Source organism: Antedon mediterranea, chromosome 10 (genome assembly GCF_964355755.1).
Source record: "Antedon mediterranea chromosome 10, ecAntMedi1.1, whole genome shotgun sequence".
NCBI classification, from domain to species: Eukaryota; Metazoa; Echinodermata; class Crinoidea; order Comatulida; family Antedonidae; genus Antedon; species Antedon mediterranea.
The window spans coordinates 23,681,987-23,705,988 of NC_092679.1; the positions used below are offsets into that span (position 1 = coordinate 23,681,987).

The 24,002-nt window shown below is 32.5% G+C and overlaps 1 protein-coding gene across 2 annotated transcripts in view; it reads right to left on the minus strand.

The window, feature by feature from the left end:
- Positions 1 to 1,352: 1,352 nt before the first annotated feature.
- Positions 1,353 to 24,002, minus strand: part of LOC140060630 (calpain-1 catalytic subunit-like) — a 31,858-nt gene continuing 9,208 nt past the window's right edge. Inside the window, exons 14-16 of one of the 2 annotated variants that reach the window (XR_011847348.1) lie at positions 20,250 to 20,308; positions 19,209 to 19,749; positions 1,353 to 1,390 (exon numbers count right to left, since the gene is read on the minus strand). Coding sequence is in view for 1 of the 2 variants with exons in the window: in XM_072106921.1 (XP_071963022.1) it covers positions 19,723 to 19,749; positions 20,250 to 20,308 (86 nt within the window). In the remaining variant the exon portion in view is untranslated. Of the gene's footprint in view, positions 1,391 to 18,694; positions 19,750 to 20,249; positions 20,309 to 24,002 lie in introns of those variants that run through there. The other variant, XM_072106921.1, reaches the window with a different exon arrangement.

The following is a 24,002-nucleotide window of genomic DNA, read 5'->3' on the forward strand; positions in this document are numbered from 1 at the left end:
TGACCTTCAGCGTATTTAATTTGAGGCAATTTTAATGAATAAAATAAGTTAACCTAATATACTCACAGATATGTCAATGCTGACAAATCAGCAAATGCACTGGCTGGCAATGTATTTATTTGGTTATGGCTCAAATCTCTTTAAAAAAAGAATGCAAACGTAAACATGAGCGGTGGTACCAGGATCGTCCCGACAAGGGGGATATGCAACAAGCGAAGCGAGCACCATCACTTGGTTGGTGCTAGGGCCACAGTTTGGGGATGATCCAGCGGAAGAATGATGTTCAGGGTATTTTTAGTTCGGAACATGTTATTATCCTGAAAACAAAAACCTGACCTGGTACACCATGCTACAACTGACCAATCAGGCTTTCTAATGACCTAGTGTTAAAGGATAGGAGACAATTTGTGTACGACGAGTGGAAAAGTTATAATTTGTAATCTGAAAACATAATTTGACTTATTGTTCAGGTATTTCGATACACGAGTATTTTTAAAAACCCAATTTGTTCAAATCTATCCGCTTGTTTGAGGCGTTTTGATAGGCTCGTCTATTATACTATAGGGAGCAATTTCACCCGTTTGGCTATTTTTTATCCAGTAAAGTGGTACGGCCCTGCATGGTTAACTAAGCACCACTGTCTTAAGCCTGTTTTCCAGCCAACGTTATTCGACGACGCTATCATCGTTGATTGTTAAAAGTTAACATAAGTACTGTAATAAACTCGCAGATTTTCCAATGCTGTCAGATCAGCAAACGCATTCGCTGACAATGTAACAATTTATTTATCGTACAAATATCGTTAGCGATGGTATCAGCACAGTCCTAGGTTCAATGGACCTACGGTTTATAGTCCTATATCTGAGCGCCATATTATCCACCATAACCATGGTGGAGCGTGTGAGTCTCGAACCCTTGCATATATTCACCATTTTTATCGTTTTTAACATTTTTGTCGTTGTTACAATTATTGCTATTGTTTTTCCATGTTTTACTATTGATAGCCATTTTTAACAATTCGTCATTATTGTTGATACCAATAATAATAGGTTTGTAATGTTGAAAAAATTGCTCTGCATACCATATTCACAGCAAATTTTGAAATACTTATATCGATAGATAATAAAACTTATATAAACGCTGATAATAAAACTTAAATTACAAACAAATTGTGGTTTGTCTAACAAAATCTGTTGATATATATTTTAAGGTAAGCCTTATAATATCAACAGTGATAGGCCTACTTACAATCGTGTTACCGTATTCTTTGTATTGAACTCAACGAGCTGTGCGTGTACAATTGTATTCCATCTAGAACATGATATACTCCAACCACTGTACCACAACCGATAGGTATGATTAGTGCAACTGCAATGTGTTGGACATACACCTACGTTTAATAAAGACAAATAGAATTTGTTACATTAACCATTATAAGAAAACGCTATAATAATATTTCTGTTTTTTTTAAATATTTTAGATAACAGACAAATGCACAGAAAGTACTCAGGAATTACCCCGCCCCTAGTCTAGGTTTAAGACTGTGTTTCGATTTAATATTAGCAAAAAGATATATATTTTGGCACATATGGCGTTTCATACGTAAACTACTTTAGCTCACAACCAACATTCTAGTAATATTTATAAACAAAACTTATAATTTCTCAGAACTCGGTGTTAAATCATGGATCAAGGAATGGAAGGATATGTATCGACGGTGACATCTAAAGCCCGGCGCACACTAGAGCTTTCGGCTGAGCCAACTGGCACGAGCAAAGATTATATAGCGCCGCGTAGCGGCGCAAGATAGGTAACTGTTGCCAAGCTCCTATCTTATAACACTACGCGCCCAGTAAATCCATGGACGCCATTCGGGCGGACAGGGAGCTATATTTCCTATACCATCCTGGCTAGTTGAGAATTCTCAACTATTTTATGTTTTTTTCTACCTTTCTGGAAAATGATATAATCCAAATTGTATTAATACTACCAGTAATAAATATTTAGAAACACTTGCATACCTTCACTAATTTTAGTTGTTTGTAGTTTAAGACAATCTTAGTGATATTTAAATGAAAACAATACGATAAAAACTATTGTGTCTGTATTTTACAAGACTATGAATTCCGTATAACGTGCATTGTGGGTACTTCAATTTTTATAGAAAAGCTAGGGAATCCTAATTTAGTAGGCAACATATGGGGGCGGGGCAACCAAACTTGCTTATCAAATCAAAGCACAGTAAAGCAAAGGATAAAATTAATGTACGATCCAGTTTACCACTGTTCTCGACTATAGTCATTTTGGTATACTTGAGCACAGTGATAAAGAATAGGATAAACTTAACAATATACAACAAATAGCATTAATGTACGATCCAGTTTAACACTGTTCTCAACTATAGTCATTTTGGATACTTGAGAACAGTGATAAAGAATAGGATAAACTTAACATTATACAACAAATAAAATTAATGTATGATCCCGTTTAACACTGTTCTCAACTATAGTCATTTTGGTATACTTGAGCACAGTGATAAAGAATAGGATAAACTTAACAATATACAACACATAACATTAATGTACGATGTAGTTAAACACTGTTCTCAACTATAGTCATTTTGGTATACTTGAGCACAGTGATAAAGAATAGGATAAACTTAACAATATACAACATATAACATTAATGTACGATTCCGTTTAACACTGTTCTCAACTATAGTCATTTTGGTATACTTGAGCACAGTGATAAAGAATAGGATAAACTTAATAATATACAACAAATAGCATTAATGTACGATCCAGTTTAACACTGTTCTCAACTATAGTCATTTTGAAATACTTGAGCACAGTGATAAAGAATAGGATAAACTTAATAATATACAACAAATAACATTAATGTACGATCCAGTTTAACACTGTTCTCAACTATAGTCATTTTGGTATACTTAAGCACAGTGATAAAGAATAGGATAAACTTAATAATATACAACAAATAGCATTAATGTACGATCCAGTTTAACACTGTTCTCAACTATAGTCATTTTGGTATACTTGAGAACAGTGATAAAGAATAGGATAAACTTAACAATATACAACAAAAAACATTAATGTACGATCCAGTTTAACACTGTTCTCAACTATAGTCATTTTGGTATACTTGAGCACAGTGATAAAGAATAGGATAAACTTAAAAATATACAACAAAAAACATTAATGTACGATCCAGTTTAACACTGTTCTCAACTATAGTCATTTTGGTATACTTGAGAACAGTGATAAAGAATAGGATAAACTTAACAATATACAACAAAAAACATTAATGTACGATCCAGTTTAACACTGTTCTCAACTATAGTCATTTTGGTATACTTGAGCACAGTGATAAAGAATAGGATAAACTTAACAATATACAACAAATAGCATTAATGTACGATCCAGTTTAACACTGTTCTCAACTATAGTCATTTTGGATACTTGAGAACAGTGATAAAGAATATGATAAACTTAACATTATACAACAAATAACATTAATGTATGATCCCGTTTAACACTGTTCTCGACTATAGTCATTTTGGTATACTTGAGCACAGTGATAAAGAATAGGATAAACTTAACAATATACAACAAATAACATTAATGTGTACGATCCAGTTTAACCCTGTTCTAAACTATAGTCATTTTGGTATACTTGAGCACAGTGATAAAGAATAGGATAAACTTAACAATATACAACAAATAACATTAATGTACGATCCAGTTTAACACTGTTCTCAACTATAGTCATTTTGGTATATTTGAGCACAGTGATAAAGAATAGGATAAACTTCGAATAAACAGCAAATAACATTAATGTAAGATGCCGTTTAATACTGTTTTAAACTATAGTCATTTGAGTATAATTAATCACAGATAAAGAATAAGATCAACTTTAATACTATTTATTAAATAAAAAAAACTAATTCTATATTAACACATATTATTTACATATACTTTCACTGCTGATTTCTAGTATAAACAGGCCATAGGCCTATACATGGCTGCAGTCGCGTGCTCAAATTTGAGTTGGTGTTTACCGACCGACCGATCGACATAGTGAGCTGTAGAGTCGCGTTTGCACGCTACTAAAAAGTTCACAAAAACCGTAGGACGGGCACAGGGAAGTTTGTTCGAGACTCCAACCCCTCCCCTGGCTATGCGTTTAGATTTTTCATGCCTCCTTTACAAACCAAGATTATTAGAATACTATTAGGAGGATCAAACACAATTCTTGTTGCCAGATTTCATTGACATTACAGGTATGAAGTCTATCAATATACAGTACCGCTTAATACAATACTTGTTGAGGCCTATCCATCTATACATTTTAGTGTTATTCCACTTTAAAAAAGTCGATTTATATCAATACTCATCAACATACGATATAACGATAGAATTTATTGGAACTTGTCCATGTCGTATTCATCTACAAATAAAGTGTCTATTACCGTACTTTTATAAATCTATTTATATCAATACCTATCAACGTATGTACGTGTGCATATTATATATACAAAAATATATACATCAACATAAATGTCATATCATCTACAGTCATTAGTGTTATTTCACTTTTAATATTAGTAAATCCAAAGGCAAAATACTGAAATAATAACAATGCTGTGGTCTCAATGGAGATACAAAAAAAGAAGCGAAAAGCTAAATCAAAACGATAAAGTAAAACAGCCAGAAAAGTTAGCAGAGTTTTCGGGCAACACTAGCCCTTCATCAGTGCAAGTGAGGGTACTTGTACAAGATAGTGTTATTTAACGTTTAGTCGATTTATATCAATACACTCATCAACATATGTACGTGCAATTCACGTCTACAATCAATAGTGTTAATTCCTCTTTTAAAAGTCGATTTATATCAATATACTCATCAACATATGTACGTGTCCACGTCATATTCATCTATAAATATTAGTGTTATTTCACTTTTAAAAGTCGATTTATCAATATACTCATCAATAAATGTACTTGTCCACGTCATATTCATTTACAAATCAGTGTTATTTCACTTTTCGAAGTCAATTATATCAATATAGGCCTACTCATCAACATATGTACGTGCAATTCACGTCATATTCATATATGATCAATAGTGTACAACTAATAGGATTATTTCACTTTTAAAAGTCGATTTATATCAATATACTCATCAATAAATGTACTTGTCCACGTCATATTCATCTACAATCAATAGTGTTATTTCACTTTTAAAAGTCGATTTATATCAATATACTCATCAACATTATGTACCGTACGTGTCCACGTCATATTCATCTACAAATATTAGTGTTATTTCACTTTTAAAAGTCGATTTATATCAATATACTCATCAACATATGTAAATCGTGTCCAAGTCATATTCATCTACAAATATTAGTGTTAATTTGACTTTTAAAAGTCGATTTATATCAATATACTAATCAATATATGTACGTGTCCACGTCATATTCATCTACAAATATTAATGTTATTTCACTTTTCAAAGTCGATTTATATAAATATACTACTCATCAACATTATGTACGTGCAATTCACGTCATATTTATCTACAATCATTTGTGTTAATTCCACTTTTAAAAGTCAATTTATATCAATTACTTATGAACATATGTATGTGTCCGCGTCATTCATCTACAAATATTATAGTGTTATTATGTTTTTCATATTATCACTGTGCTCAAGTATATGAAAATGACTATAGTTGAGAACAGTGTTAAACAGAATCGTGTACATTAATGTTATTTGTTGTATATTGTGCTCAAGTATACCAAAATGACTATAGTTGAGAACAGTGGTAAACGGGATCGTACATTAATGTTTTTTGTTGTATATTGTTAAGTTTATCCTATTCTTTATCACTGTGCTCAAGTATACCAAAATGACTATAGTTGAGAACAGTGGTAAACTGGATCGTACATTAATGTTATTTGTTGTATATTATTAAGTTTATCCTATTCTTTATCACTGTGCTCAAGTATACCAAAATGACTATAGTTGAGAACAGTGTTAAACGGGATCGTACATTAATGTTTTTTGTTGTATATTGTTAAGTTTATCCTATTCTTTATCACTGTGCTCAAGTATACCAAAATGACTATAGTCGAGAACAGTGTTAAACGGGATCGTACATTAATGTACGTTTTTTGTTGTATATTGTTAAGTTTATCCTATTCTTTATCACTGTTCTCAAGTATACCAAAATAACTATAGTTGAGAACAGTATTAAACTGGATCGTACATTAATGTTTTTTGTTGTATATTTTTAAGTTTATCCTATTCTTTATCACTGTGCTCAAGTATACCAAAATGACTATAGTTGAGAACAGTGTTAAACTGGATCGTACATTAATGTTTTTTTGTTGTATATTGTTAAGTTTATCCTATTCTTTATCACTGTTCTCAAGTATACCAAAATAACTATAGTTGAGAACAGTGTTAAACTGGATCGTACATTAATGTTTTTGTTGTATATTTTTAAGTTTATCCTATTCTTTATCACTGTGCTCAAGTATACCAAAATGACTATAGTTGAGAACAGTGTTAAACTGGATCGGACATTAATGTTTTTTGTTGTATATTTTTAAGTTTATCCTATTCTTTATCACTGTGCTCAAGTATACCAAAATGACTATAGTTGAGAACAGTGGTAAACTGGATCGTACATTAATGTTATTTGTTGTATATTATTAAGTTTATCCTATTCTTTATCACTGTGCTCAAGTATACCAAAATGACTATAGTTGAGAACAGTGTTAAACGGGATCGTACATTAATGTTTTTTGTTGTATATTGTTAAGTTTATCCTATTCTTTATCACTGTTCTCAAGTATACCAAAATGACTATAGTTGAGAACAGTGTTAAACTGGATCGTACATTAATGTTTTTTGTTGTATATTGTTAAGTTTATCCTATTCTTTATAACTGTTCTCAAGTATACCAAAATGACTATAGTTGAGAACAGTGTTAAACTGGATCGTACATTAATGTTTTTTGTTGTATATTGTTAAGTTTATCCTATTCTTTATCACTGTGCTCAAGTATACCAAAATGACTATAGTTGAGAACAGTGTTAAACGGGATCGTACATTGTTGTTGTATATTGTTAAGTTTATCCTATTCTTTATCACTGTGCTCAAGTATACCAAAATGACTATAGTTGAGAACAGTGTTAAACGGGATCGTACATTAATGTTATTTGTTGTATATTGTTAAGTTTATCCTATTCTTTATCAATGTGCTCAAGTATACCAAAATGACTATAGTTGAGAACAGTGTTAAACTACATCGTACATTAATGTTATTTGTTGTATATTGTTAAGTGTATTCTTTATTCTTATTAATTGTACTAAATTATTAAAAGAAACAGTAGTAAGCATAACATTTCCCCACTCCTACATTAGCATGGTAGGACATTGTAATGGTCGCAGGTGGCTCAACTTTATTACTGCAATGGGATGGACATGGTCCTACTACCACCTTACCATCCAATAGGATTCCAGTAAATTTCCTTTACTACCAATCATAATTCAGTAATTAAATGACCCCTTAAGTTAACAAGGAAATCAGCCTATCCCATTATACCGGTAGGCTTCGTCGTTACAGGCGTACTGCGGTAATAGTTGAGAATTCTCAACTAGCCAATTTGGTATATTTTATATACCTGGGACAGGTTATTATTGTGATTTAAATGTAAATGGTTTAAATTTTGCGGTCCGCCTCGAAGTATCTGTGGTTAACCATCTCTATGATTGCTTCATGGAAAAGGGAAGGAATTATGTAAACAAATAAAAAATAAAAGTTTCTTTGGGATGGACACTTTCCGATTAATTCTGTGTGTTTACATTGATATGTTTGGTTAGACAAATTCGTTCTTTAACCGAAACATCGTGGATATTGCCTTGACAACGACTTTATTCCGGTTCAAACTTGTCCGCCGGAATGGCGTCCATGGATTACAAAGGTCTCACCCAGTTACCTATCTTGCGCCGCGTAGCGGCGCTATACAATCTTTGGCACGAGTAACACTTGGCTCACTAAAAAATTTGCCGCAAACTGTGATCGCGTTCTATTGGACGCACACTAAACGCCTCCAGTACGCGATTTTCTGATTGGATAATTACTTACTACGCTATACGGCACGCGCTGAAATATCATAATAAATCAGAAAATGTCATGCGCAGTGGAATTTTTTAGTGAGCAGGAAGCTCACGTTCGGCGCACACTTGAGGAAAATGGCACGCGTGCCAAAAAATATTAAACACGATAGATATTTTCCTCAGCGGCACGCGTGGCCAATTCCTCACGAAATCCCCGGCGCACACTGTGAGGCAAGTGTTACTCGTGGCAGTTGGCTCAGCCGAAAGCTCTAGTGTGCGCCGGGCTTAACGATTTTCCAACGCGCTTACTCCGTGTCTCTAACCGCGGCCCTCTACAGAACGCTGCGAATCAACTGTTACATTTTTTAAGAATAAAAAGTAGCCATGTAGAAATCGTATGCGCAGTCTGATTGTTCTATTAACATGCGTGCGTCGATGATTAATTGACAACAACAATATATTGCTGAACAATTCTCTTTTAATCTCATCACAATCGGAGTACGAAAAGTAATTTTAAGTAGTTGGTGATTGTTAAAGCGTGTTCCCACTAGCGACGCAACACAAGGACGTAACGCAACGCAAGTGAAATGACAAATCACAAGCGATGGCTTATTCGCTTGTGATTGCTAACTGTCTATAACTTCGCTTGTCATTGGTTAAAACGCTTGCGTTGCGTTTACGTCCTTGCGTTACGTTCTGTGGGGACCAAGCTTAAGTTTGTCTTTCGTTTTAAAAACGAGCGCTGGAGAGTAGTCAGTGGTGACGTATCGCAACTATACATAGCCAGCCGGATCAGGAATCGCAGTTTTGATTCGATTAGGTCCGGTCATTGGCTGAGATGTGAATGACAAAATCACTAGCCAATCACCAGGTAGGACAATTTAAAAGAAAAAAAAAAAAATATAAAACAAATGTAAATGAAATAAAAAAAAACTCACAAAATAAACGAATCCAAATGGGTGTCGTGTTTTCACAAAATATCAACACCCAAAAAAAAGTCCGAGCGCAACATTTAATTTTGGACACTTTTTGTGTCCGTAAGCAGCTGTAATTGTATTATTCTATAACTTATTTCATATTCATATTTTATCATGAAAATGTTTTAATCTGCCGATTGACTTGAACGTGCACCTCTCATGCTCGTTGTCACTTTATATCCCATATCGAGTATTGCACTTTTATACTTTTATCATCCCATGCAAATTATTATTAAGGCAGACAAGACCGTGCGGAGCACGGGTTACTGCTAGACCACAATTTAATTACATAAGTAGCAAAAAGCTAACAAATCTCCCACACAAAAAAGTTGTAAATATCAAAACCATTGAAATAAAAATAAAATGTAAAAGAATAAAGTTTAACACACACTAACAAAACGATTCCAAATGGTTTTATATATTGAAAACAACACTTAACAATTCGTGTTTCCGCAGCAATGTATTTTTCAACGATTTGTTAAACTTTTTTTATTTTATCTGTATGTATAATAATTAATACACCACGAAAAAACCCTAAAATAATATAGTTTGGTATTTTATACTTTCATTAGTGTTTGCGTACGTGCATCATCTAATTCACACAGCACAATTTTTCAGTCAAAAGCTAGCAAAGTATAAAGTTCCATATCCAGTATTGCTTATATTTTTTAGTGTATATATATTCCAAAGTGAAGTGATAGTGTATAACAAAATCAATGGCCGCCGTAAATACAGCAGTTCTGAATTTTATTCTTGATACAATTTTATTTTATTTTAATAATTTGTCAAAGTACATTTATCAGAGTGCGCTTTTATTATACTTGCCCATGCAAAGTATATAACCAGATAGGGCAGAAAAAGGCCGTGCGAAGCACGGGTTACTGCTAGTAAAATATTAATCATGCCACCAAGAAGAGCGCGCGAAAGCGTAGCCAACAAGGTTAAAGGTTGTTGAGCGTGTGCAGTAAACAATATATTAGGCACGCGACCGTTTCGTTGTTAACGACGGTTGAAAGTGATTGAGAGTGATTTCTTTCTTTATTCATCCAAAAAAAAAAACAACACATAAACATAACATTATAATATAAAATATTAAAATAATTGGATAAAAAGGAAGAAGAGAAAAGGCAACTTCATGCCTATCAAGCTCTACTCCCTGTATAACTAAAAGATTTCAATCTATATATAAATTTACGTAAGGGCAAAATTCGGTAAATCGCGCCTTACTTTTAGAATTTTTACTCGATGGTATGTAAAGTTGGTTCGTACTTTCGGTACTGATTTTAACCACCTGATGTAACCCTGTTTACTAATTAAATTAAGTTAGATAATTAGTTATTGACGATTAAAAGGAATTTAAGTTCAACGATTTGCCCCAAATAGGGGTGTTTTTCGATCGTGGTATACACTGTCTAATGGATGTCCGTCTTGAAAAATACCCGCAGACGATAATACGAGGATGCTTCGCATTTTCCTATCTCCTCCTACGATAATTGTTTTTAATGGCTGAAAACCGGTTGAACAGCTCGAGTACAGCATCATAATGTTGAAGACAGGCCGATTTTCTTTAAAAAATACTATTTTGATAGATTTAATATAGGTTTATACAAATGTATTGATTTGCGTTGAATGGAACATTCCAATCTCTGTTCCACAAGTGTCTATTCCCTCAGGCGTCGTAAAGGCAAGTACTGTATACTCATAACAGAAATTCGATCCATTTTTTTTTCAATCTGTGCTGCAGAGGTTGGATATAATTTTTTTTTTAACGGATAAAGAGCTAGCGTTTTCACTCGCCGTATATTATGTATAAATCTTTAGTATTGCAGATAAACCACCCACATCATCACCCTTCCCTCACTGGCATGAGTAGCGTTGTAAAACCAGTAGAGGAAAGGCCTACGGTACATCACATGCCCTAAACGCAGAACAACTTTGGTGGGTAGGGTAGGAACCAACTTAAGTATGAATTGGCTCTAGGAAACAATTGAAAACCATTAGGCCTACTAATTAAGTTGAGTTAGATAATTTAATATTTATTGACGATTAAATCGAATTTATGATTTTCCCCGAATAGAGGTGGTTTTCACAAATTGTTTTACATTATATAAACATATACACGTCGTAGTGATGTATCGTTACATGTAGGGGCTACTGTACTATTTCAATCGACTAGGACGGTGATAGTTTCAACAAAGTATTACATCGCAATGTTTTACTGTGTTTAGTGGTATATTATTTGTAAAACATGAAAACAATAATAATAATAATAATAATAATAATAACTGGTACTTGATATAGCGCATTATGCTGAAAGCCTCAATGCGCTTTACAAAGACAGAACAATTTAGAAATTTACAAATTAAAAAGTGGGTTCTTGAGGAGAGATTTGAAGACACTGGTGGAAGTAGCCTGACGGATTTCAATAGGCAACGCATTCCATAGAGAAACGGATGCCGAAGAAAATGAACGATTTCCATGAAACTTAGTGGAAGGATGAAATATATGGGCAAGAAGAGACTCAGATCTAGATCTCAGAGACCGCTTAGGAACATAAGGTTGAATAAGTTCAATTAATATTTCGTTACTAAATGGATAAAGAATAATATTTAAAAATTTTTCCTCTTTGCACCCATCCTCTTCCCCATCCCTCAACCCTAATGTTACATACAAAACACAAATCAAGTTTGTTTAAAATTGACTTAAACAATTGGTCTCATTTTGTGACAAGTTTCTCTTTCGGAAGTAATTCCCATGGTGCTAATTTTAGTTGAGTACATAAATTACAGTGTCTATTTATTCGTTCCTGTAAACGACATGTATTATTGTCCTGCGGTACGTACATTTGAAATCGCCAGTTTTTTAACGCTGAAATTATTATGTATTCGAGAACCATCTGTGGGCACGACCTAGATGGTACGCGAGCGAAGCGAGCGTACCATCTAGTTTTATTCAAATCAAACAAATCATATTATGATAGAATTTAATTACTAATAAATAATAGTATAATAGTAATAATAATAATAGATGTATATATATATAACATATATAAATTATACTGTAAATTATATACACATACATACACACACACATATCATTCCGTTTTAATTGTTAATTAAACTGTGTTTATTTTGTAACATTGTGGTCGGTCCACGCTCTGTCGACTAGAGTCATGGAAACTTTGATCTCATACTGATGCATATCCTTCTATTCCTTAAATCCATGGTTAAATCAAATAATAACAGTGATTTCAATCTTATCTTATATAGAATAGATTTTCTCGCGCATAAATATACGTACGGTTATTATTGTGAGTTGAGCAAGCGTGACAAACATTACCTTATTTGGTATTCTACGCGTAAAGTGCGCCCTCAATTTGTTACTGTACGTGGTTTTAGCTAAGATTGTTTTATAGCAATGGACTAACAGGGGTGGCTTTAGTAAAACCATCTATCCGCGGCCGATAAAGCCGGCTTACGGCTTAAATCATATTCAATGATAAATGCCTACGTTGACAGCCAAAACGGAAACATTGCTTATTGAATACATACATCTCAAATGATACAATCTAACCGTGCAGGTAAAAGAGGCGGGGGAGTTGCCCTTTAAATTTCAGATGAACTAAATTTCAAAATCAGAAGTGATATAAATTTACCAACAAACTAAAATTATGATTCGTTATTTATTGAAATAGAATCTATTACCAAAAATAGCATTGTTGGTATTATCTATAGGCCTCCCAATAGCTCTTTTTAACCATTCATAAACAACATTTCTAACTGCATTGATTCAATAACAAAGGAAAAAAAAACAATTATTTGTCTGTGATGACTTTAACCTAGACCTTATAAAACACTCAACCCATAACTACACGAATGAATTCTTAAACACCATGTACTCAGCATCTTTATATCCTCTAATTGACAAACCAACTAGAATAACCACTAAAACATCTACACTTAGTGATAATATTTTTACAAATGTACTTGACCAAAAAATAACTCCTGGTATTCTTTTTAACGACATTACTGATCACTTTCCAGTATTCCAAATCCTAAACAATTCCCATTCAAATCAAATAAAAAATTTAAAATGTAACAAAAAACATTACTCAAGAAAGATAAACCAAGAAAATATAGCATCTCTAGGGATTAACTTAATGAACACGAACTGGGACGTGTCTACCAAAATAACTCTGCAAATGAATCCTACAATATTTTTCTCGACAGATTTTCTTCACTATACGATACTCACCTCCCAAAGACAAGAACTAAAATTAACAAACGTAAACTTTGTAAACCATGGATAACAAAAGGTATAATCAAATCTATAAACACTAGAAATAAATTATATAAAAAATATATAAAAACACCAAATATGATTAATAAAACCAATTACATTACTTACAGAAATAAACTCACACGACTAATAAGAACATCATGTAAGCAACACTATACAAATAACGACTATAAAAATAACATTAAAAAAACCTGGAATATAATTAATAACATTCTCTGTAAAAACACCACAAAGACGCTACCTAGTTATTTTACAGATAATGGTACAAAAATTACTGACCCATCTCAAATTGCCAATAAATTCAATCGCTATTTTACTGATATTGGACCTAAACCTTCTTCTAAAATTTCGGCTACTCATGGCAACTTTACTGATTATCTAAGGAATCCCACTCAAAATTCAATTTTCTTCCAACCTACATCTGGTAAAGAGATTCTTGAAATAATTTCTAATCTAAAAAACAGTAAAAGTGCTGGCCTTGATGATATTGAACCCACGATTATTAAAGAAATTGGACCTTTTATTACCAGACCCCTTACCCACATTTTTAATCTATCACTAACTAATGGTGTATTTCCATCATCCTTAAAAATCGCCAAAGTAATTCCTATTCATAAAAAAAATGATTCCCATTCCTTTGAAAACTACCGTCCAATCTCAATTTTGCCTTGCTTTTCTAAAATACTCGAACGCCTTATATACAATAGACTTTACAACTTTCTTTCTTCACATAAATCTTTTCATGATAACCAATATGGCTTCAGACCAAAACATTCTACCGATCTTGCAATCCTTGACATTCAAAGTAAAATCCCTAACGCCTTATCTAAAAATCACCATACTATTGGCTTATTTTTGGACTTGTCTAAAGCATTTGACACTATTAACCACACAATTCTTTTAACTAAACTTAGTCACTATGGTATCCGTGGAACTCCTCTATCTCTACTCTCTAACTATCTCCAAAACAGACAACAAATCACCTCTTTCGGCTCCTACTCCTCAGAAGTTCTTCCCATAACATGCGGTGTGCCCCAAGGATCAATTCTTGGTCCTCTACTTTTTCTCATCTATGTCAACGACATCATCAACGCTTCCAACTCTTTTGAATACGTCCTGTTTGCCGACGACACGAACATTTTTTCCTCCCATCCTGACTACAACACCTTAACTAGAATTTTTAATAAGGAAATAAAACATATATCTCACTGGCTTAAACTTAATAGACTCTCACTAAATATAAACAAAACTGAATATATACACTTTTCTCCAAATAGAACATGCAATGACAATCAAAACACAATCCATATAGAAAACACTCCTATCAAAAGGGTTACTTATTCTCAGTTCCTTGGTGTAACTATAGATGATAACTTAAACTGGAAAACCCATATAACAAATATAGCTAATAAAATTTCAAAAAACATCGGTGTCTTAAAAAAACTTAAATATATTCTACCCTCTAATATCCTCTTTTCTTTATATAACACATTAATTTTACCTTATCTATCTTATTGTAACATTGCTTGGGGAATTACAGATACTAAAAATAAAACTCTCTGTCCATGGGCTTCCACACATATTTCTAAATTAGACAAACTCTTTAAACTCCAAAAACGGGCTATTCGCATTTGTACCAATTCTCACTATATAGCCGGCCCACACAAAGTCCCTTTTCTTTAAACTTAATACCCTAAACATCTTCGATATTAACAAATTACAAATCGCCACATTCATGCACAGATACTCAAACAATCAACTTCCAAATATTTTCAAACATTTCTTCATCAAAAATAATGAATTTCACAACTACAATACAAGAAACGCCAACAATTACGCCACAATAAATTTAACCCATAACACAATCCGGAATTCTATCAAATACCATGGTCCTCTAGTATGGAATAATTTAAGTCAATCCTTACTAAATACTAATAACTTAAATACATTCAAATCCAAATATAAACAATTCCTTTTATCACAATACAGATCGTATTAATAAAATGTTTTCATCAAACTTTTTTTTTTGTCTCACCTCCTGCAAGTATATATGATAGTACATATACTATACCCTTTACGTTTGTCCTCTTGTTGTGTTTGTATTGTCCTGTAGCGTAATTGTGTATAAAAAAATAAAAATAAATATATATATATATATATAATATTATTTCTACTACTTTAATTAATATTTAGTTATTGTCTATTGTAATTGATACAATTATTAGTGTATTTTGTACTGGTGAAACCAGGCTTAAAGCTCTATATTGAGCTTATTTGGTCTTTTCCAGGCTTTACATTTTTTTATTTAATACTTATTATGTAAAAATATTAAGTTTGATGCATTGTGAAATAAAAACGAACGAACGAAGTCTCTCTTCTCCCAGACGTGCTTTGTGATTTGAGCGTGCCCAGCCTGAGTTTAAAATTCCCATTTTGTCAGCTTCCGTAAATTATAAGCTTCCGCGCAGTTGCATAATGCCTCCGTCCTCTTGAATATAACTCCTAAAGGCGCGGCGCGAAAATACTTCACAGCGCCCTCTACAAACGCTAGTTGATTGTGCATACATTGTATTGTGCAACGATATATAGGCCTACGGTGGTAAAACTATAGAGGTAAAATTAAGCCTTCGGCTTCTAGATATTTGGAAACAAATAATTAAAAAACAAATAATTAAAAATCAATTCAAAGCAGACTCACAGAATGACTATTATGTATCATAGGAAAATACTACAGCATATCCTGTTTTACATGGGGTGCCTGTATCGGTTAGGTTAAGGGTTAGGTTATAGGGTTTATGATACAGGCGTCCCATGCTGTATAACGAAAATGTCATTTAAGATACAGGTTAAAGTTTTATACAGTTACAGTTTTTAATTGGTGTTTAAATAATACATGATTGAGTTGACCTTAATTAGATACTTAATAGTTTTAATATCTCTATTCTATTTGAATACAGAAAACAAAGGATGGACACGAAAATCGGTTTTGGGGTTAATATACCCATGGAAGATTTAAATTAATTGTAATTTCACTCTTCCTTGATATGTCCGAATTAAATTCATAAGTATTCATAACCTCCGCAAGAGAGATTAAGGGCCTATTTACATACATTTGTATTTACATTTATTACATAATTACATTTACATAAACAATTATTATAATTTACGGGACTTTGTATAATTTACAGGGCTTCCATTTGAATACAGAAAACAAAGGATGGACACAAAAATCGTTGCCATAGCAACTGTTATAAGAACAGACCGAAAACATGATTGTTTCGACAATGTTAAAGGTAAACATTTCTGTACTGAAAACGAAATAAACTGAATTATTGTAGTTCCATTACTTTTAGTTTTAAAGCAGATCTATCCTTTAACTGTTTGTAACATACATTGAGTTTTCTTTCCAATTTAGTTTATCATCGATAGTTTTACAATTTATAATGTTTGACAATTTCTACTTTATTCATAACAGTCAACTGAATAAATTTCTAAAATCAATATTTCTTTAGTTTTCATTACATTCAACCTTTATTAATTGTTGTTATCAAAGTATACATGTAGAAAAACGACCAACATTTAAATCAAAGTAGAGAACTGAGTAGAGTTTCTGCAGATTTCACGTGCACAAGCCTAAAACTCACAAAAACTATTGTTTATTATCGATATAACTTAAACTGCACGTGTTGCTAAAAGTGTAGCTTAAGCAAAATAGGTATGAGATCACCCCAGTTTGCCTTCATGAGTTTCTGTGTTTGTTTGTCTATGTGTTAGCAAGATTAAGTCAAAACTACTAAACTTGATCCTTCGGATCTGTTTATTCTGAACCTATTACCTCAGCTTGACAAAATTAAAACGCTTACTAATATGTGTTCCGCAATCTCACCCCAATTGGCAAGATAACGATAATTAAGACTTTAATAGTGCCCATGTGCTTACTTTTTTGTTTACTGTGATAACCAATCCACCTATATCATTTTTTAAAACATTAGATAACATTCATTTGGAATCGCAAACCGGATAAAATAAAGAGAAAACTAATTATAAATACAATAGAAAAGGAAACAGAAAGTATCATGGGTAAAACGATTTCTAGATGAAGATAACCGTGGTCGTTGGAAAGGCATATGGCAGGAGTTTTTAAACCCGGCTGGGGGTAATTTGATTTGATATTGTAATATATCACATAATGACTCAATTCTCAATAAAATAAGTGACTTTGTTTGTATATCAAGTAATTAAATGTTGGCACTCTGTTAATTATAAGCAAATAAATGATGTTGTAATGTTCCACAATGAAACATTACGGTTTAACAGTCATATTACAATACAAGGTGAACAGTTTTTTTATAAAATGCTATAATGATAGTGGTATAACAGTAGTTAAATATATGATTTGCTATGATAACGGAAGTATGCTGTCTTATGAACAGTTTCATATTAAATATGATACACGTGTGGATTTTTTGACATACCATAGTATAATTGTAGCTATTCCTAAAATACGGAGAGAGGCCATGCAATCTAAGACCTATGATTGTTAAAACAAAAAAATGAAGTAATAATTATAGCATCGAATTTGGGTATTATGTAAGCTGTGTATATATGATTTTTTTTTTAAACTGAAAAAAAAAACTTAAAGATGTGTTTACCCCCCAAAAAACATGAACAATTAAGATGTATGCAATTTATAGCCTTCTGGTATTTTAAATGTAGGTTAATCACCAAAATGTTCAGGGGGACAATTTAATATTTCTTTATTATCTTTATTGACCATAAATTTTGCCATTGTTAAATTACTTAGAACAATGCATTGTTAATTGCAGAATTTGATATTTATATTTATATTGTGTGTGTTTTACCGCTCCGTCGGTCCTGTTTTTGGTACCATGAAGTATGAAATAAATAATAATAAAAAAAATAAAATAATACATATATGGAATAATATTTTCAATTCGAATAAACGATAAATTAAAACAAACGCTTGTATACGGTATTCGCCTATTATGATTATCTCTGTCCGTATACTATAGATCGTGGGGTTATTTATTTCAACATTTATTTACAATAATCAACAATTTATATAAGACCATTTAGTGATTAAAATCAGAAGTTATAAAAAAATAAACAAAAAAACAACTACTAAACGGTTTTTGACCGAATATTCACCAGATATCAATAGATACGTGATCTACGCGCTATTTTTTTAAATAACATAGGCCTAATTCATCTTAAATCATAAATACACCATATTTATCAACACATTTTGAGTGAATTCTATCAATACCGGTACACGTTGTGATGTGAATAAAATTAAAACTACAGTATTCAATGATATCGATCGGACTAACTCATTTTAATAGACAATCTAACTTGACTGAGTAACAAAAGGGTTATTTATTTTGAAATGTTATTGTGTACAGAAAATAATTTATTTGTAAATGCATTGGTAGTGTCTCAGAGTTTACCACTGAATACATTACACAATAGACACGGATGAACGCGTTAGTTTTGTTACTGTTATGATGATCAAACGCATTCGATAATGGCATTGCGACGGCAAGAAATTCAACTTTTAACTTCAATTTTATCAGTTTTTGAAAGAATTAAGCTTTGGAATTTATAATATACCATAATAATCAAGGCATGTGGCTACTCTCTGGTGGTAGGATTTGTCTGGTAGCCTTGGTATCTGGTGGTATCTTGTGACGTTTAGTAGGACTCATCTAAATCAGCTATCAACTTATATTAGGCCTATGATTAAATTTTAAAAATAACAGTCATACCTGAACAGATAGAAAACGGCAAAACGGCCAATATCACAAGGATTTGAAAGATGAACATCTTTTTACACAATTCTGTATAAACGCTAAACTTTACCTACGACAGTTCGTGACTGTGTCCGGTTAATAATAAAATACTGTAGTTTTTTTTTTACCTTTATATCACACATAATTGTATTCTTACAGTGGGATGTGTCAATTACGCATCACGGGTCATTTAGCTTTTTGTAAACATTTTGAGAATTTTTGACCCGCGACTTTTTTGACTGATCGCATTATTGCTCGCCGTCTATTAACGGCTATTATTTAAAGTGTTTATTTGTAGACCTACTGTGCACTATCGTATCTATATCGATCAGATTGGTATTGTTATAGTTTTAATAATAGTTTTTGTAATACTCGCTGCACTTGGTTACGCCAGTAGTTCAGTACATAAGATGTAGAATTAAAATAAAAACTATGCTATATTTATTTATATATTCTGGTGTTTTAAACTTGCTGTTACTTCTTTCCGAGATTAAAGCTTGGCACATATTTCGAGCAACTGAAAAAAAAAGAATAACCATTTGACTGTAATTCCAGATCTTCCGAAAGCTACAAGTTGGTTTGATTCGACAAAGATTCGAATCAGATTATGTAAATTTGAATACTTTTTTTTCATTCATTTAATTGAATTTTGACTTTTAAATCGTTTGTATACGAACTGTATTATACAAAAAATAATATAAATTAAATTCAGTGAAATACAAAACAACCAACCAACCTAAGAGAGCAGTAAACCTACTGTGTACAGTTCATTCCAAGTTTTATATAATTTAGATTTTGCAATGCATACTTTAGCACCAGTTATTGACTACTTTTGAACAGTCTACAGATATTATGTATATTTCTAATACATTCTATTGGAATTGTACAATGCCTAGGTTGTTTGATGCGTAAATCATTAGTTATTCTAACACATTCTAAAGGAGTCATAGCCCTTCACTACATTGTACCTTTAATGCTATACATTATATTATTCATTATTAGTTTACTATTACTTACGTCTTCAAGTGTAAATGTCAGAGATTTCTCATTTGTTCCACCGAGCTTCTCAAATTTTCCTGCATAATAAAAAGATGGTAGAATTTTGATGGATGAATGTGGATGGATGGATGGATGATTGAAGGATGGATGGACGATTGAAGGATGGATGAGGATGGATGGATTGAAGGGATGAGGATGGATGATGAATAAATGAATGGATGGATGGATGATGATGATGATAAGGATGGATGGATGGATGATGTATGATGATGGATGGATGATGATGTATATATGATGCTGGATGGATGATGATGTATGCACGATGATAGATGGATAATGATGTATGGATGATGATGGATGGATGATGATTGATGGATGATGATGGATGGATGATGATGGATGGATGAATGGAAGGGATGAGGATGGATGATGGATGGATGGATGATGAATGGATGGATGGATGGATGGATGATGATGGATGGATGGATGGTGAATGGATTATGGATGATGGATGGATGATGATGATGGATGGATGATGATGATGGATGTATGATGATAGATGGATGATGATGGATGGATGATAAATGGATGATGGATTATGGATTATAATGAATTATGATGGATGATATTATGGACAATGATGGATGATGGATAATGATAGATGTATGATGATGGATGGATGATGAATGGATGATGATAATAAGGAATGATGGATGATGATGAATAAAATGATGGATGATAATGGATATTGATTGATGGTAATAGACAATGATGGATGATGAGGATGATAATGATGATGGATGAATGATGATGTATGGGTGATGGATTGATGAATGGATGAATAATGGAAGTTGATAATTAATTTCAATTAAAATCTATTGCAAACCAATCGTAATCATCTAGGATGGAGCTAGTAACACTGTTATGCGTGGGTAATTTGTGAATGACGTAGTACCTACACGAGCCTAGATAGGAAGATCTGTACTGTCGTTTATTGCGAGAGGAGAGGGAAGTCCGGTAATGTGGAATGACAATGTAACAAGCCAGAGATGAAATAAAATCACGAATAAATTTAGCTGATTGCCGTTGTGTTAGTCGTTGTCAGAAAAGTAATGACCGACATAACATATATATTTCTCATGTGTAGTAGTGTTTCTTTGATTGAATAATTTTGTTTGTATTATAACAGCTCATTTTGGATTTTCAGTAAATTATCTAACGGCAAAGTTAAGCTTACCAAATTCAACACTGTAACTAATCCCTCACTATTCAATTATTATATTATTATACTATAAAATGGATTGCGTCATACGAACATTGATTGACAGTAAAACGTAACAAAGATACGTTCTAGTCTGGTTATTAGGTATCCATGCAGTGATGATGCGGAGGGTTATTTTTGTAGTGTTCTATTTAAAATAAATTTGTTTACAAAGAAATATTTTGGTTGTAAAAGTCGTTAAATTCGTTGACGTCAGCATTACTTCTTTTACGAATTTGAACAATTAAACTACAAAAAATTCAACAATGAATGATGCATCGAAACTCTGTAACTAATCATGCCTTCACACATGAACTTTGCGTAAAAAGAAATTAAAAGACGAAATAAATATTCAATCCTTTTCCTTATGCATATTGCCAAAGCTAATAATTGATTTGTCCATAATGATTGCGTTTGCCGGGGGTTTTCCATAATTTAAGACCAAATCATAATGGTACGTATAGTTTTGTATTCCGTGTAGTACCCTATTTATCTTCATTTTTGTACGTCCGTAAATATTAGGCCGAACTTTGAAATAACCGTGTTATAGCGTTAACAGAGCAAAGTTTGCTTAAATCCATCCATCAGATCAATTCCATCCATTTCATACATATCATCCCACCAATCGTAATCATCGATGGAGCTAGTAACACTGTTATGCGTGGGTAATTTGTGAATGACTTAGTACATACACGGGCCTAGATAGGGAAGATCATGTAACTAGTAACACTGTTATGCGTGGGTAATTTGTGAATGACTTAGTACATACACGGGCCTAGATAGGGAAGATCATGTAACTAGTAACACTGTTATGCGTGGGTAATTTGTGAATGACGTAGTACATACACGGGCCTAGATAGAGAAGATATGTACTGCCGTTCATTGCGAGAGGAGGAGGAAGTCCGGTAATGTGGAATGACAATGTAACAAGCCAGAGATGAAATAAAATCACGAATACATTTAGCTGATTGGCGTTGTGTTAGTCGTCGTCAGAAAAGTAATGACCGACATAACATATATATTTCTCATGTGTAGTAGAGTGTTTCTTTGATTGAATAATTTTGTTTGTATTATAACAGCAAGTTCATTTTGGATTTTCAGTAAATTGAAAAATCTGACGGCAAAGTTGTTAAGCTTACCAATAGTTGATTTAAATTCAACACTGTAACTAATCCCTCACTATTCAATTATTATATTATTATACTATAAAATGGAATGCGTCATACGGAAATGGATTGATAATAAAACGTAACAAATATACGTTCTAGTCTGGTTATTAGGTATCCATGCAATGATGACGAGGAAGGTTATTTTTGTAGCGTTCCATTTAAAATAAATTTGTTTACAAAGAAATATTTTGGTTGTGAAAGTCTTTAAAATCGTTGACGCCAACATTACTTCTTTTACGAATTTTAACAATTAAGCTAACTAAAAAACATTCAACAATGAATGATGCCCTGCAAATCTGTAACTAATCATGCATTCACACATGAACTTTGCGTAAAAATAAAATTCATCGACGAACGAAATTAAATATATTCAATCCTTTTCTTTATGCATGTTGCCAAAGCTAATAATCGATTTCAAGTCCATAATTATTGCGTTTTGCCGGGGTTTTTCCATAATCTAAGGCCAATTTCTAGGCCAACTCATAATTGTACGTATAGTTTTGTATTTCCGTGTAGTACCCTATTTATCTTCATTTTCGTACGTCCGTAAATATTAGGCCAAACTTTGAAATAACCGTGTTATACCAGTAACAGAGCAAAGTTTGCTTAAAACTTAAAACTTATTGTGTGTGGGTATATATTACATGGGTTAATTTGCCTCTTTTGACCCGCAGTCAGAAGCCCAGAATGTTAATAAAGTTCATATTTGACCAATTTTGATGGATGGATGGATGGATAGATAGATAGATAGATAGATGGATGGATGGATAGATGGATGGATGGATGGATGGATGGATGGATAGATGGATGGATAGATGATGATGGATGGATGATGAATGGATGATAATGGATTATTTTGACAATGATTGATTTTATTCGATATTCATAAATAGTTAAAATATACAATGTACATATTAAAAAAGAATATCAGGATAACCCATTAAGTCGACAAAAAAAAGTAAACTTATTTCCAATGGGGTCCAATCCGTATAAACTGAAAAAGTGAGTGATAGGGCCTAGTACAATATATATGATTAAGTTGGACGCAGTTCATTTCATTTTCATTTTCATTTTACTGTTCCACCTAAAATATGACAAGACAAAGAAAAAACAGAATTTAAAAAACCTGGGTAGTTATTTGTTTATGTGAGGAGACTCAAGTAAGCCAAAAAAGGCTTTAAGGCTGAGTTCCAAAATACATCAGTTAATATGGAAAAACAAGAAAAAACATATAAAACAAGATAACATAAAAAAACAATATTATAAAATAACTTAATTAAACTGAGATTCCAAGTTGTTCATTATTAAAATATTCTTTAAGTTTTATTTTGAAGGTTGCAT